This window comes from Xyrauchen texanus, chromosome 10, assembly GCF_025860055.1.
Source record: "Xyrauchen texanus isolate HMW12.3.18 chromosome 10, RBS_HiC_50CHRs, whole genome shotgun sequence".
NCBI classification, from domain to species: Eukaryota; Metazoa; Chordata; class Actinopteri; order Cypriniformes; family Catostomidae; genus Xyrauchen; species Xyrauchen texanus.
In genome coordinates this window covers 47,118,504-47,136,600 of record NC_068285.1, presented here as the reverse complement: position 1 = coordinate 47,136,600, position 18,097 = coordinate 47,118,504, and the positions used below count along the sequence as shown (strand labels likewise).

General features: G+C 43.3%; 1 protein-coding gene across 1 annotated transcript in view; it reads left to right on the top strand.

Annotated features, from left to right (window-relative positions):
• Positions 1-18,097, top strand: part of fkbp10a (FKBP prolyl isomerase 10a) — a 58,218-nt gene continuing 40,121 nt past the window's right edge. Inside the window, exons 1-2 of the mRNA XM_052135538.1 lie at positions 1-401; positions 11,286-11,434. Of these exons, the coding sequence (XP_051991498.1) occupies positions 223-401; positions 11,286-11,434 (328 nt within the window). The 5' untranslated portion in view covers positions 1-222. The remainder of the gene's footprint in view (positions 402-11,285; positions 11,435-18,097) is intronic.

Here is an 18,097-nt window from a genome sequence, read left to right as displayed (position 1 = left end):
CACGCAGTACACTAACACATAGGTGTGAACGAATGCCTGGACTTTTCTGCATGTTTGCACAGAATTTCATTAGTAAAAATTTCAGTAATAAAACAACTACATGACACAAGGCTGTTAATTTGAACTAAAAATCATATTGTTTGCTAATGTTCTCCAGAGAACGGTACGTTTATCTGCATTTGATTATTTAAAACAGAAGCCTACAACATCTCGTTTGACTTAATGGAGCTGAAAGTCGCTATTCTCCTCACGCTCATACATGCTGTATGTGGTCAGTTAGAAGATGTGACTATTGATCGATACTCGATACCAACGCACTGCTCGAGAGAGGTCCAGATCGGAGATTATGTTCGGTATCATTATAACGGCACATTCACGGACGGACGGAAGTTTGACTCGAGGTGAGTGAGATCATCAGATCTGCAGCATTCTTCTGAAAGATTCATGAAGCTCTTTATGATATAAACTAGAGACGATTTGATAAGTGAGGGACACATTAGGACACGGGTCTTTAATGATAATCTTTGAGAGGATTGTAGACATCTTTAAAACTTAGGGTGTATTTATAGATAAAGATTGCTTGGGCAATGCCTTTTGAAGGCAGAATTTTTAATGAATCAGAATGATTATTTCATTTAAGCTTCACATGTAAAAGTCAGGCAAGCTTTCTGTAAATGGTACAAGGCCGTTATTCTTTTTCTCCAAAGCCTGCGTGTTCCTGGCATAGGCCATTCACTTAAAACGTTATAAAAGTGTAAAAAAAAAAAAAATGTGGCCTCTGAAAATTCATGTGAAGGCTAAATGGTACAGAATTTGAAAATCATTATCAAATCACCTTATGCACCAGAGAAACTAGCGTGCAGCCATCTTGAAAAATTTGTCTCGGAACTTCCTTTCTAGCGGATATCTATGGTGTTGATGTCAAAGTATAATTAGCTAGCGAAATGGATTTACAGGTTATAGAGTTGTCAAAAGCTATTTTGAATATTTTAAAGTGTTCATGGGGTGTCATAAGAACTGGACACAGATTGGGGAGATTTTAAAACAAGAGTACTTCATTCAAAATACACAAGATCCTACCTTCAAGATGTGGATTTACTGAAGTGCTCATTAAACTCCAAGAGACAACACAAAGTCATTAAAAATATATCGTACAACACCTCTGAACATCTTTTTGTGACATTCACCCATCATGTTATTGTTGAGATGAGCAGAGTTTTTTAGTGTTAAACCGGGATGGGGTAGGGTTGCAACCAGGGCCTGGCTCTGTTGGCACCCTAGGCGAGATTTGTGATTGGTGCCAAAATGCAGGGATTAATCTTTCATACTCACTTGAGCAGGGGTGTGCAATAATTTAGGTACAAAGGCCACATCAGCCGTTAAGTAGAACATGGAAGAGAGAAGATAAAAAGTTCTGTATAGTTGTATCTTTTAAGCCCAGAAGTACTAGAGCACTCAATGAAGGATGCACTTTACAATTTTCTGAAGTGTTTACTGATGGGACCATTCTGTTTTGCTGCTACTTTTCTATCATGTGATAAAAATATGAATTGTTTATTTCACCATACTTCAATGCAGTGGTAATTTAGGATTCAATTTAACACTGTACATCAGGAGTCTGGTTTAATAGTAAAATATATTCTGAAATTATATATTCTAAAATCTTATGTTAATGTTTGCCGCAAAGTGGATAAAGTTGTTTTATTCTGAAAACATTATCAACCTGTTTACATGCTCATAGGTCATGATGTGAGTCTCGTCAATGGTTTGTTTGGCATCCCATTCAGCACACAACTGAATAAAACAGGCTGCATGACACTGATAAATGATCACTGCCACAGTAACATTCACATACCGGAGGGACTTCCGCATTTCACAAATAACACAAAGAACAAATATATTCTTCCCTCACTTGGTTTTGCTCACGTGTCCCCTCCATGTTCAAATTATTTGAAGATCTATTGGGATTTTAATAAAGTTCTTCGCTGAAAAGGTTTGCTCGCAGACATGGCACTAAACAGCACACGCATCCTCATAAATGGACACTGAGTTCAGTTCAATTTTATTGTCAGACTCAGAGTCCATTAGCAAACATACAACATTATAACACACAGACTAGATACAATACATACAATAAAAATTGAAAATAGACATGGCCACTTTTATAAAAGATATTTATACCAATGTTTCCACAGAAGTGACTTGTATTGTACAACACTAAGCATTGGATTTGACAGCAGCATAATAATGGCGTTCTGAGAATCATCAAGTGGACAGATACATTTATACATCAGATTTCTCAATAGAGCCTGGAAAGTGTTGACTCTTGCATTACAAAACAAGTCACTTACTCTACACCACCTAGGTTTTTAAGCAAGATCTGTATATAGTCATTATAGGCAACCTGAAGCTTGTGTAGGCTTGCCTTTTTAAAGTTAGCCCACAAGGGAGCGGTGTAGAGAGGAGTGCAATATGCTCTGAAGCAGTGGTTCTCAACTGGTTTTCAGGATCCAGATTTTCCATTGGAAATCAAGTGGCGACACACAATAGTAAAACATAACCTGTATTTAATGTATCCTGGGTCGTGTTTCCTTTTTTATGTTGCGTAGTTGTTCGTGGTTTTCCAGTACAAGGACACGCATCAAGTGACATTATTTTTGTTGTTGACGTCAACAGAAGTTTTCTCTCCCCCCTTTTAAAAATTGAAGTGCATATTTACTTATATAAGCCCATTTATTATCCCATTTGTTTCCTAATTTCAAACATAATTTAAACAGAACACACATTTTACACAGGAGGAAAGGCTCCTCATTACCATGGTTAGGTCAGTGTTGCTAGTCTTGAATAATAGTAATAATAACAAATTATAGTATTTATGAAAAAATAAATACTAGTTGAAACGCATCTTGAAACGTAAACTGCCACTGTTAATATGAAATTAGGTCTAATAGATTCTAAGGATAGATTAATTCATATGAAGTTATAACATGTTGTCAAAATATAAACGTTACTTTTACTCATGTAAAATCATGAACCAATTTTGTAAAGTTGATGATGTGTAATAACAATTTTTTTTTTTTTTAAACTTTGCGCATAGCACAGTGTTGCTCTTTTCCTCCTCAGTGCTGTTTGGCATGTCTGAACGGGCCAAAAACTCTAGCCCTAGCCCGGTCCTGGCCCGTAGTATTCAAGCCCTAGCCCGGCCCTAGCCCAACAACATCTGCAATTAATCAGCCCGAGCCCGACACCAATATTTAAGCTCTCTGACGTGCGCTCTCTCTAATACACGCAAACACATGCTAATAGGTAAAGTTATTATAGGCCTCAAATATAAAGTTACAATTGCATCCACCATTGAAGGCTTCAGAGCTGTTCTCCTCTCCTCTAGTGTCCTTCCTGCTGTGCTGAAAAGGCGTTCGCTGCTACTGCTGCTTGCACGTATGCTCAACACATGATGGGCTTGACAACAAAGGAAGGGTCTTCTCATGTTCACTCCACCAACCCAGCAAATCTCTGTCGTCTGGGGTTAAGGTTGAGGTATATGTGAACCTAATCCACAGCTGTGTCATCACCCTGGGCGACATTCTCCCACTCCAATTCTAAGTTTGACAATGTTCTATTTTTTTTGCTGCCGGTGGCGGCGGGCAGCTAGCTGGCTCCTCAGTCGCATTTCCACTGGTTGCTCGATAGCTTGCGATCCAGTTCTTCTAATCTTGCAGGATGGAATCTCTCTCAGTAACACAGAACATCGGCAACTGGTTGAATTTTGGCCACAGGAATATTGCCAGTTTATGGAGTGGCTGAATTTGGCCGTTCATGTCAATCCACTCCAAGTGGCGCTGACGGATGGTGGCTTGATAAGGCATGGCTTGATAAGGCTGGGAATGATGCGTCAGCTTCTCGTGCCACAACACAAAAAGGTTCAAAGTTGGATATTGATCCCCTTCCAACTCCAGCTGGGCTTCGTAGAAGGGTTGGAGAAAAAAATACCAAAAAATCCAGAACATCTGGGGACACATCAGCCTTCTTCACGGCTCTCTGGAAATACAGTGCTGTAACGTGTTTCTCCCATCTGCATAACGGTCTTGGATAACTGGCTTGCCAGACCGCTTTGTTTCACGAACCGGACTACTTTCTTGACAGCCGGCAACGTTGCACCAACCTCTGGGACTGTTACTGACAACTCAGTGATATCCAAGGCATGTCGGAGGACCGTGTTGTAGATGTGATCCTGACAGTCCACTGTCCAAGCGCCGGTAAGGTCGTAATGCAGCAACAATATTCGAACCTTGGTCTGTTACCCACACCACCTTATCATTACTGAGGGATCAAACTTCAGAACTGACACAAGCTGCTTCTGCAATTCCTTGTGGATATTTTAAGCTGTTTTAGCATCATCGTGAGGGAACATGGCAGTTCTGAGTACATTACTCTTCAACTTGAAATCTGATATATATATATAGTGACATGTAAACACCATGTAACTGACCTTGCGGTAATCATCAGTCCACATGTCTGTGGTCATCCCAACATTAACTGAACATATCTTTTATCTCAGCAACAATCGCTTCTCTTTTTGTTGTTGCCTTTTCGTGGCATCTGCGAGAGACCGTCGTGGGGCCAGGCAGCAACTTTTCAGCAGACAAGCGACCATAGACTGCCCGACGTTAATTAGTTCCTGGGCTAACTTTATAAATACGCCTCCAGCCACCGTTTGAAATGGGCTTATGTCTTCGCAGCAGAAATCCACACACTTCTCGGTGACTTGGGATTTGGCATTAGCTGGCACTGGCTTCGAGAAGAACTCGGACATTGATAACTGTCTCGTGGTAATAGAGCTAGCTGTAGTGCAGCCGTGCTCGACATACCGTTGTAGATGAGATGTTCCTGTTTTTTTGCTGTCATGAGCAAGAATAGTTTTGCAGATTCTGCACTTCACATGATCAAATTGGCTCCTTGTTTGTTGTGGTAATTAAATTGAAATTCTTCCCCAAAATTAGGAAGTTTTAGAAACTCCCCATGCTCCAACTTCTCCCTGATGCTCTGCATGGTCAACTGTGAACTGTCACATGTATGCTAATGCACATATACATGCGTATCGGCTATGTATAATATTTATAATATTAATTATAGTATTATAATATATTATATTATTTATAATTATATACTACATATTACTTATATTACTTTATTTGGGCACAATGAAAGGAGAGAAGTTAAAGGAGTCCGACCCGAGCCCTATCTATTAAAAAATGTATTGGCCCGAGCCAGACCTGAATCGACTCAGCGTGTCGGGCTCCGTCGGGACCCGACGGGCTTACAGACCTCTAGTCAGGGCAGCTTACTGTTTGTGGAGTTTGACTTGACTTCCTCCGTAACGCTTTAAACTAGAACAATCTCACTAGAATTGAAATGGGTCACATCAGTTTTGAGGTTTGCGGGCCACAGTATCAAGGGAAGGCTGGTTGTTGCGCGTGTGCGCCAGAGAACAGAGTAGATCATGTTCGAAAGCTGATTCCGTTACACTCGTGCGAAAGTGCAAATGAGAAGCCTTTAGCTGATTGCGAGATTATCATTAAATCTGCCTCGGCAGTCCTACATAGTCTTATCACTTGGGCGGCCGCTGAAATATCTTCAATGGGAGAACCACGTCCTTGTTCTTTTCCTGCTGTCCGCGACCCAGTCCGAATAGACCTGCGACCCAACAGTTGAGAAACACTTCTCTAGAGACTTATCTTAACATGATCTGAACACATGTAGAATTGTCTTGCCAACATATTAGCTTGAGAATATAACATACGATGCTGCCTATACATATCATTGTCATCATACATTTGATCAGTAATGAAGTGCCCCGGCCTCTTTTGTTTTATTACAAACACATTGTACTTGCCCTGACAAATAAAAATCTATTTTGTTCTACATATCATGGCAACACTCGTTTTAGCATTGTATTGCACTATGTTTGCATCACACGTTTCTTTGAGCATAATATTAAGCATTTTATTTAATTTTTTTCAAAGAGGAGAGAGCATACATGGTTGCCAGATTGCACAAATTAAGTTTGACATAAGAAGAAATATTTCCTATTTGTGCATGTATAAATCTCTGATTGGGGTGTTGCATCTATTATCTGGCAATCCTGAGCATCTTAAAAACTTGTGGATGCAGGATTGGTCCCAAAGCCTGATAAATTAAAGATCTAATAAAAAAAACGTTCTAAATCGACCCGCGGGCAGTAGTTTGCCCTGGTCTGCAATTGAGGGTGCTCTAAGGTTTGTTTGAGGGTTCATGAATGCTTTAGACCAATGGCTCTCAACTGGTTTTGCTTCGGGACCCAGATTTTACACTGGACATATTATAATCCACCATAGTAACCTTTATTTAATGTATCCTGGATAGCATTTTTTTATATATTACATAGTTTTGTTCATGGTTTTCAAGTATAAATGCATTTATCAAGTGAAGAATTTCTATTCTTCTTTTTTAGAAGTTGATGAGCATATTAATTTATATATTTCCTGGTTTATTTCCTAATATCAAACATTCTAACTAAATATATTACAAAGGAGAAAAACTTTATTTCTTTTAGCGCTTTATGTATTTGGCCTCATAATGAAATATAAGTACAAGCATAAGACCATGATGGCCCCTCACTACCATAGCTAGGTCAATCTAGCTAGTCTTTCTAATAATAATAATAGTAATAATAATAAGTTATAGTGTTCATGAAAAATAGTATAGATTCCACTTATTAGAGTATTTAATATGAAACTAATAACATTTAATATATCACATTTACTGTTACTACTGTAAAATTGTGAAACATATTTGTAATTTTAAAAACAACAACTATATTTTGTCATATAGCACAGTGTTGCTATGTTCCACCTCACTGCTGTTTATGATGTCTGTTTGAGAGGTTTGACTTCCTCCATAGCGATTTAAAAGTTCTCACTAGAATTCAAATGGCATTGATGCGTAGTGAGCGCACGTACCAGAGATACAGCAGATCAGAGAGCAGAACATTGGCGTGAGTCGTTCATTACACTCACGCGAAAAACAAGATTAATCGCCTTTTTGCATGTATGAAGCACTGAAATTTCATTTTGGCAGCCGGGGAAAAATTTTCAATGACAGAACAATGGCATGTTCTTTCCCTGCTGTCCGTGACCCAGTGTAGTTTTGGGTCGTGACCCACCAGTTGAGAAACACTGATTTGGTCTACAGTCCTAATCATTCTTTTAAAAGAAGACACTTTGGAGTTTTTTGAATGCAAGCAGCAATATAACTGAAATTAAAACAACATTATTGAAGCTAAAAGGTGCAATATGTAACAATTTTCATGTAATATTTGCCTTTTTTTCCCCAATGTGTGAATGGCTTGTAATGCAACTTAAAAAATGAGCCCTTCCCAGACTTCCTAGGTTTCCTATTAAAACCTGTAGACTGATTTTCATGCGAAGGTATCGGGTTGGCTTTGCCGGGTGTGGAGTGGAGGTAACGCCGCTCCACACTCCTCCCGGCGTTACCTCAGGCCGGGGTGTCAACGGTCCAGGGGTGTCTGGGGAGGGGTGTGCTTTGCGCCCTGTCTGATCATCCCCGCCTTCCTCGACCTGGGAGGAGACTGGAGGGGAAAACAACAAAAAAAACTAAATAGGAAAGGGAAAAGGCCAACACGGTGCGAAAGAGAGAGAGAGAGGTGAGAGAGAGAAAAATGAGAAAAGGGCCGTTCCCTACTTCCGGGCGGTCGGGCTACTCTGTCACCCGGCAGATGGCAGCGGCGCTCCCCTGGGTGGACAGTAGTGTCGAGGACTCTGCGACGGGCATCCCTCCTCCTTCCCGGGTTTCAGCACCAATGTAAGGGGGTTAAGATGGGCAAGGAGGAGGCGAGAACCGGCTTGTCAATATAAATAATAATTTAATGAAAACTTAAACCAAAACACACAAACGTAAACACACACATGATGGACATGCCCGTAGTTCTCTCTCTCTCGTCGTCACCGGCCGCCATTATCCCTCGCGCACTCATCAGGCCGATTGGTGACCGGCGTGCTACATTCCAGCCCGTGTGATGTTTATGCGCGCTCCCGAGTGCCTTGCCTCAGACAGCGACAACAAAATGCAACACTAGGTAACTTTAACTTAGAGATGGAATCCAGCAAATGGCCAGCTCCCAGAAAAACAACACCGACTCCTACACAAACTCAGAGTAAGCCAAACACACTGTAGAGTATCTAGGTCAGGTTTGGGGAATGTACGACTAATATTAATGATCGTAATCAATGATTAATCATATGGTTTTGACTAGATAACAATACATACAAAAACGCCCCAAAGAGGGCTTATATAGTCCAAGAGTCTGCTTCAAATATATATAGATAATTAAACACAACGAATTATAATTAATTAGGAATATACAACATATGCAGACAGGCTATATTAATTTTAATAACACCTTAATGGAATTGACCCGTAGGCTACCGCAACCAGTCAGTTCGTCCAGCGAACCGCTTTGCTAAATACTCCTGATCAATTCTCCAGAAGGTTTATTTTTAGTATAAGCTTATTCATCAAAAGCACGTTAACTTACTTTGATAATATCAGCTCGTAGCTTAAAATCGCACATTAAAGAGGCTTTGTTTTATGACCAACAAACACAGACAATCAAGCGTATAATTGGGTTTAATACAAGGAACTAGGATATATCACTACACTTAACAAACAAACATTTAACATATAACATAAAATGAACAAAGTAAACACAATAAGGAAAATAAAGAGATTATTATAGAGATAGTAAACTTATTTCAACAGTTAACCCTTGAGAGCCAGCACGGAAATTACACACTGTAACGCATTTGAATTTTAATGAAATAATACTTGCACAATGGACCTTTGTGTAGCTGAGCAAGACTGCGTGTATGTCGTGTCCTCGTGGCATCCGTGAGATGGAGGATTTCTCTTGGTGTTTCCCCGAGCGTGGGTCGCTCGCGGGAAGTTCAAAGCGTCTTAAGAGTACCTGCTGACGAGTTGAGTGTTCCGGAGGGTTGAAGTGTTCAGGAGAGTCCGAGGGAGGAGAAGGGAGCCGGGGTGAGGGAGAGAGAGGGTCCGAAGAGGTCCAGAAGAACGGGGGAAGAGTGCAGAAGAGAAGAGAAGAGAGATGCTAGAGGTAAGAGGCCGATTCAATGCTGGGGCCGGACTTTTATGGTATGCAGGTCACCCCTCCTTTGGGAGAAGTGACCCAATGAGACTCCTCCGTTTTGGGCGTGAGTTTATTGCGTTTTTCGTTTTTTGGGGATTAAACATATTTCCTTAAAAATAAGCCCTTCTAGGTTTTAAATGAGAGACACACACTTTGTTGCCAACTTTTCACGTGCCTTTCTCACATCGTAAAGCACGAGGATTTGGATTGTCCATCTGTCAATAGCGCATTGTACTTTACAGAGTAGCTGGTGCCATTTCAGTGATCTTACAGGGGTTCTTTGTATTCAGAATCGATGAGTCCACTGATTCTCCACCATACTTTACAACACACACACAAAAACATTTATCTACTGAATCCCGCCTGGCTAAGCAGGAACATCGGCAGGGTATTTGATTCCCGGAGGGACCTTAGTTCTGTTTTGGGATCAAAACCGACCCTGAATTGGCCTTCTTCTTATTGGACAGGTAAGTTTACATAACTGCAAAGAATGTGCACTAAATATAGTGCCATAAGGATTGATCTGTGTAATTTTAGCTAACTTGATCTTGCTTGCTAATGCTGACAAAGTGCAAGCTACCTTGCTTCGTAACTTTCAAATAATTTCAACAATCTTCTCTTTATTCTAAACGTCAGGTATACAGGATACATTTAAGGAAAAATGCTGATTTATTGATCATAGTGCAACATAACAGTGCAGTGCAACAGTAAACTGTCTAGTATAGTTCTGTAGTATGTAGCTGTATGTGTGTATCAGTATGCTATGTTAGCTGATAAGTAGTTTTAGTTTAGTTTCAAAGTTCGTAGTAAAACAATCAAAACTGTATAATTTGATTTATGCTACCTCATTTGTCAGCATGATGCCGGTGGATCACGTTAGTCTCTATGTATGATACGCTCGCATGCGTCCCTATGAAGTGTGTGCACGAGCGTGATCACGAGCAACAGGTAGCTGCTGCAGTTCACTTTACGGCCACATGTGTAATTAATAACAAGGGTTTCTGAATCTTACATACTGCACCTTTAAGTTTATTTGAATAAATTACACTGCACTTAACTTGCACTAAATTAAATAAAATAATAAAAACAGCCCACCATGTCTGTTAAGAGGTTCTAAATAAGATATATATAAACATCAATGGCTGACGTGAACAGTCGTTAACTTGTGATTCTTACCTTTTATATTGTATATTTATATACAAATTTTGTCCACATATGGTAAGAATACGATATATCGTGTATAAATGTGTATATATAATCGTGTAGCGCTAGTGCTCAATATATGGGTAGAGGGGTGCATAGTTGTCACGAGAGGGTGCATTTAAAAAAAAAAAAAAAAACTCATGCAGCGGCTCTGTCATTTTGCACCGTAGGCAACCGCTTATGTCGCCTATGCCACGGGCCGGCCCTGGGTGCAACTATATACATGTGAAAGTGTATGTTTTATTTTATATTATGTTTATAGCAATTTTAATCACATTTAAGCCTCTAAAAAGTTTATGGTGATAAATTAATTTTAAAAAGTAAAATTGTAATTTTCTTTAATGTTGAACTTGGATGTGTAAGGATACGAGCTGTCACTTTTGGAAATGTCATATCAACTACACATTTTAACACATTATTAACAAGTTGAAACCTAAAAATAAGCAGAATTACACTTATAACAATTTAACACTTGTATTGTGAAAAAGTTAATTGTCATATCTGTCTGAATGTGATCTGCCAGGTCCAATTTACATCCACAGGTGTAACGGAAAACACCTCATGAGCATTTTCACGTAGTAAAGGGGTGCTATAGACTCACACCATCAACTCTTGGTGAAAAATACTTTCTGTGCTCCCACATGTAATTCATTTTGATCGACTCTTCTCAGTAGCTTCAATTCAAACAGGAAGTTGGATGACAAAATTTGGAAGAGCAGAGTGCGGAAATGTGCAGGGCTGAATAAAGTGAATAGTATACAGAATTTCCCATGCTGCTCTACTGCATGATATAATTTTGTAATGGCATAACATGAACTGAAAGACCCTTTAGCTCGCGTTCTCTCTCTCTCTCTCTCTCTCTCTCTCTCTCTCTCAGTCTGGATAAGGGTTTTCCAATCGTTGGCCAAGTCGGTGTTGAATCTAAAGTTATCCCGGGTTTGGATAAAGGAGTTCAGGGAATGTGTGTGAACGAGCGAAGGAAGGTCACCATACCACCTCACTTCGCCTATGGAGTCTTGGGAGCTGGTAACATTATCTTCTGCTTTTCTGTAAAAATAAATAAATAACCTCTTAAGACCAGAGCATGACTGTGTTGTGCATTTTTTCATTTCCCTTTTTGGTTTGTAACTAGCGACACCTTATAAACATGCAAAATAAATAAATAAATTCTAGAGCAAATATTTAGCGGGACTAATTTGTAATTAAAAAAAATAAGAATTATATACATTCTTTTTTTTTTTTTTATCAAATTGTCTATTATTTTCCAGGAGTGTTAATTCATGTTTTTGAGATGTTTCAGACATTACAGCTGATTTTCTATAAAGCTGCTTTGGAGCAATGTGTATTGAAAGCACAAAAGCTACACAATTAAAAATGATTTGACTTGATTTGACTTTATATTTACCTAATTGCCTGATGAAGGTCGTGTGACCGAAACGTTGCAATAAAAGTTTTGTGATATTCTTTGCAAGCTAAGGTAGTGTGCTGGAATAGTTTATTTTATTTGTTCCAGCAATGGAAAAGTACATCAAAACTGTTAATCACATTCAAACCACGGGCGGCATTGTCGCTTGGTGTCGCTAGAAGCCCTGTTCCCACCACCAGCAGCATAGTATGACGAAGCAACACGATCCCATTCATTTTCAACGAGACCACAGTGACTTCCGTCGACATTGTTGACTATTGGCAACAGAGATTGCCCTGGGGAGCAATAAGTGAAGTTGAGAAAATTTCACCTTTTATGCAAATGATGAGCGACATTCCCGTGCGACTACCAATGAAAGTGAAGACAGTCTCCAAGCAGGGTGAGTGTGAGACACTGGAGTACAGGCAAGATGGAGAAGTTAAAAGTTTCTGTGAGGGATTTCACTGTTCTGTATAATTTGTCTGTAACCACATACATGGATTTGGAATAATAAAATGATGCGTGGAAAACTGTCGGCATTCTGAGTTTGATACATATATTGATATAACGTTCATCTTGTTTAATGATATGATGCATGAAGCACTGCTGCATTTTATATACAGTGGATTAAGAATGTATTCAGATTTTTTCACATTTTATGTTGCAGCCTTATGCTAAAATGCTTTAAATAATTTTTTCACATCAATCTACACTCCATACCCTATAATGACAAAGCAAAAAACTGATTTTCTGATTCCCTATTCCACTCTTGCAGTGTCTTAGCTGTGTGCTTAGGGTCATTGTCCTGTTGGAATGTGAACTTTCGGCACAGTCTGAGATCCTGAGTGCTCTGGACAAGGTTTTCATTAAGGATATCTCTGTATTTTGCTACATTCAGCTTTCCTTCAACCCTGACCAGTCCCTGCCGCTGAAAAACACCCCACAGCATGATGCTACCAACACCATGCTTCACTGTTGTGATGGTATTGCTCAGGTGATGAGTGGTGCCTGGTTTCCTCCAGATATGACACTTGGAATTGAGGGAAAACCGTTCAATCTTCATTTCTTCAGACCAGATAATCTTGTTTCTCACAGTGTGAGAGTCCTTTAGGTGCTTTTTGTACTTCTTGCACTGAGGAGAGGCTTCCGTCTGGCCAATCTGCCATAAAGCCCAGATCGATGGAGTGTTGCAGTGATGGTTGTCCTTCTGCAAGTTTCTCCCATCTCCACACATGATCTCTGGAGCTCAACCAGACTGACCATCAGGTTCTTGGTCACCTCTCTGAAGTGGAGCGACAACAATTTTCCCTCTCCGCTCAAAACATTATTTTATCACTCCCAGCTCAATTCCGGTTTGTCCATTTCCCCCTGCCCATGTTCACTCCATGGTCAAATTAGCACCTAACTCCCTCTCCACTGTGAAGTTATTTCAGTCAGCTTTTAAATATCACAACTTTTCATACAGAAGATGTATTAAATTAAAAATAAATACACAATACTAGACAAAAAGCTACAATATGCTTTATTGGAACACTAACGTTAGCCAAGGACTAAATTAAATAGTTTTTATAGCTTACTTTTGAAACATGTCAGCAGCATTCTCTGGGTTTGATCAATTATATAAATTACTAGATTCATTTTTTTTAATTATTAAATTAAAAATAAAAATTACCAAACAAAAAAGTACCAGAACAAAAACAAAACATTAAATCTGTAACGAATCCCGCTCCTCTAGTTCTCCCCGCTTCATCGAGCTCACAGGCTCGCTCCCCGAGCTCACACGCTCACTCCCAATCACCCCCCTCTGGCTCTCATGCACGCTCCCAATCACCAGAGTATTAGTTTCACCTGTACTCGTCCCAATCACCTGGTTATTCGTTTCACCTGCACCGCTCATTTTCTCCCCTATATATCACAACCCTTTCGTTTCACTCTTGTTGGTTATTGTTTAGTTTACCCCTTCGCTTTGCCAGCTCTAGTGTTCCCCTAGCTCCCCTGTCTATTCTACTTACCTGTTATACTGATTCTGATTTCCCCGGCTTCGACCTTACGCTTTCCTCGACCACTCTTCTGTAGATTCGCCCCTTTGCCATATCCTGATTCCCCGGCTTCGACGTATCGCTCCCCATTACTACTCTTCTCTGGCTTTGCCCTTTTGTACTTTTGCCTGCTCTTTAATAAAAGCAGTTTTCTTTTACATTGTGACTGTCTCTTCTTGTGCGGGTTACAGAATAACCAACCATACAGAAGACAGTCACAATGGAATCCATTGAGGATCTCCGCAGCTCGCTAGAGCGGATTTGCATGGCGCTTTCTGCCCAAGGATCTACGGTTGGGAAACACGACCAAGCGCTCACGGCTCAGGGACAGCAAATACAGGAAATACTGCAAACGGTACGTACCATTTCCGATCAGTTTCAACCTGTTCCACCTGTGTCTGTCCCTGTACCCGTTGATGTTCCCACCGCATTTCCCAGCGCCGCAAGCTTTCAACCCCCCGAGCGGTTTGACGGTTCGTCGGAAGCTTGTCAGGGTGTTTTAATGCAATGTACTGTTTATATGACGTATCACCCCCTTTTAAGCACTGACAGTGAGAGAGTAAATTTTTTAATCTCACTGCTCTCGGGTAAGGCACGGCAATGGGCCACTGCATTGTGGACTGCCGAGAGCCCCCTTTTGACGTCATATGATCAGTTTTGTCACCAGATTGCCGTGGTTTTTAATCACCCGGCAGCTGGTAGGGATGTAGGCAGCCGCCTCGTGTTTTTGAAACAGGCGTCACGCACAGCCGCTGCCTACGCACTTGATTTCCGCACCCTTGCCGCGGGTAGCGGGTGGAGCGACCCCGCTTTGTTGACTGTGTACCGCCTGGGTTTGAATGACCAGCTCCAAATGGAATTGGCATGTCGAGGAGAATCGCTGTCGCTGGAGAACTATATTCAGCTCTCCATCACAGTGGATAACCTGCTTCGCGACCGTGCTTGTCGGAGCCCCTCTGTCGTCCAAGAGCCTCTGCCTATACTGTGGCACCCAGGGTCACCAAATTGACTCATGCCTAGCCGGTCCCCGGCGTTCCCTTTCCAAAAGCCAGGTGAGAACGTCTGTCTTTCTCAACGTTACCCAGAAACAAGTCTGCCTCCCGGTAATGTTGAGTTTTAACAATGTCTCTTTTTCTACTCCAGCCCTAGTGGATTCCGGGGCAGCGGGAAATTTTTTTAGACGATGGCTTGGTCCAGAAACTATCCATCCCACTCAGTCCGGTCGTGCCACCTCTCAGAGTTAACTCTCTAGATGGGGCACCCCTCGGTTCGGGTCTCATTTCCTTCCAGACCATGCCATTGTCCCTCCAGGTGGGCTTGTTTCACAAGGAGCTCATCCAGTTTTTTATAGTGCACTCACCTAGAGACCCTGTGGTTTTAGGCCACCCCTGGTTAGCGCTTCATGACCCCCACATTTCCCGGCGCACAGGGGAGCTGTTGCGCTGGACCGACCACTGTTTGTCACATTGTATTTCCCTTCCGGTGTCCTCCACCTCCGTAGAGAGCCCCGAAGTGAAGTCTCCTGTCTCCATCCCTCTTGAGTACTCCTCCTACGCTGATGTGTTCGAGAAGACCCAGGTTAGTCTCCCCCCACATCGCAGTGTGGACTGCGCCATCGATCTCCTTCCGGGGTCCCCACTCCCTAAGAGCCGAGTGTACCCCTTAACGCTACCCGAAACCAAAGCCATGGAGGACTACATCGACGAGGCGCTCAGTCTAGGCATCATTCGGCCGTCCACCTCCCCGGTGGCATCTGGCTTCTTTTTCGTGGGCAAGAAGGATGGCGGGCTTCGCCCCTGCATCGATTACCGGGCCCTAAATAAGGCTACGGTGAAGTTCAGCCTACCCCTGCCTCTCATCCAACCGTCCCTCGAGCAGGTCAGTAAGGCTAAGATCTTTACTAAGCTCGACCTCAGGAGCGCGTACAACCTTGTATGCATCCGCAAGGGAGACGAGTGGAAGACTGCGTTCATCACCACCAGGGGGCACTACGAGTACTTGGTGATGCCGTACGGCCTCGCCAACTCCCCCTCGGTGTTCAAGTCATTCATGAATGACGTCTTCCGGGACATGCTAGACCTCTTCCTCATCGTCTACATCGACGACCTTTTAATTTACTCCTCCACACTCTCTGAACACACCGTTCACGTCTCGAGAGTGTTACAGAGACTGCGAGAACACGACCTGTTCGTGAAGGCAGAGAAGTGTGCCTTTCACCGCCCCTCCGTCTCCTTCTTGGGCTACGTCTTATCTGCTGGAACTATGGAGATGGAGACCGACAAGGTTGCCGCAGTCCTGTCCTGGGCCGTGCCCAGCACGCTTAAAGAACTCCAACGATTCCTGGGTTTCGTCAACTACTACCGGCGTTTTATTAGAAACTTCGGCAAGATCGCCGCACCCCTCACGTCCCTGACCCGAGGCAACCCGAAGTTCCTCACTTGGAACACACCCGCCCAGCAGGCCTTCCAGGCCCTAAAGGAGGCCTTTACAACCTCCCCAGTTCTCCAACAACCCGACCCCACTCTGCCGTTCATGGTAGAGGTGGATGCCTCAGAGGTGGGGGTGGGAGCTGTACTCTCCCAACCACACGGGACTCCCGCCAAGCTATAACTTTGCGCTTTCTATTCCCATAAACTGTCCTCCCCCGAACAGAACTACGACGTTGGGAATAGAGAGCTGCTGGCCATCAAGCTAGCCCTGGAGGAGTGGCGTCACTGGTTGGAGGGCTCTAGGTTCCCTTTTGTCGTTTTTACCGACCATAAGAACCTGGAGTACCTCCGCTCAGCCAAGAGGTTGAACCCTCGACAGGCCAGGTGGGCGATGTTCTTTACCCGCTTTAACTTTTCTGTCACTTTTCGGCCGGGCTCCCAGAACATCAAGGCTGACGCCCTCTCTTGTCTCTTCGACCATGGCTCAGAACCCCCGGGGTCGGAGACAATCCTCCCCATGTCGTGCATCATCGCACCCGTTAGGTGGGAACTGACGGAGGCCATCCTGCAGGCTCAAGGCGACGAGCCCGCGCCTCCTCAAACGCCCCCCAACAGGATGTATGTACCCACCATTATTCGCCCCCAGCTCATGCAATGGGTTCACACTTCCCTCTGTTCTGGCCACCCGGGGATTACCCATACTACCGAGCTCCTTGCTAGGAGATTTTGGTTGCCCTCGCTCAAGGACGACGTCCACGACTACGTCCTCTCATGTCCGGTCTGTGCCCAGTCCAAAACACCTCGTCACCTTCCCACAGGACTCCTCCAACCGTTACCTATCCCTGACCGACCATGGTCCCACATCGCCATGGACTTTATTACCAACTTGCCCCCCTCTGACGGCCGGGCAAGTAATCCTTGTGGTAATAGACCGTTTCTCCAAAATGTGCCGCCTGATTCCCCTACCTGGGTTACCCAACGCGACACAACTGGCCGACCACATGATCACCCACATCTTCCGAAACTTCGGTATTCCCGAGGAGATCACTTCCGATCAGGGTACCCAGTTCACGTCTCGCTTCTGGCGGGCCTTCAGTGACAGACTGGGTATCCAACTCAACTTCTCCTCGGGATACCACCCCCAGACCAATGGCCAGACCGAGCGTCTCAACCAGGAGATTGGCAGGTACCTGCGAGCCTACTGCGCCCAGAGCCAAGGCAGCTGGCACACCTATCTCCCCTGGGCCGAATACGCCCAGAACAGCCTGGTCAGCTCTTCTACTGGTCTTACCCCTTTCCAGTGCGTCCTGGGCTACCAACCACCCCTTTTCCCGTGGGAAGCGGATCCCAGTGATGTTCCGGCGGTGGATGCCTGGGCCCGAAGATGTGCCCAGGTCTGGAGAGCCACCCATGACCGGATTCAATGCTCCACCCAGACCCAGAAGACTAAGGCAGACCACCGACGCCGTCCTGCACCCCTGTTCCATCCGGGCCAAAGGGTTTGGCTCTCGACCCGAGACATCCGCCTCCGTCTCCCGTGTAAGAAGCTAAGCCCCAAGTATGTCGGCCCTTTTAAAATTATTAAACGTATTAACCCAGTCACTTACCAATTACTTTTGCCACCCGCTACAAAATTTGTCCTGTGTTTCATGTTTCCCTTTTGAAGCCCGTGTTCTATAGCCCCATGTTCCGCCCACGGCAGCCCAAACACCCCTCCACCACTTTCGATGTCGGTGGTCAACCCGCCTATCACGGTCCGGGCCTTGCTAGACTCCCGGCGTCGGGGTGGCGAGTTGCAGTATCTGGTCGACTGGGA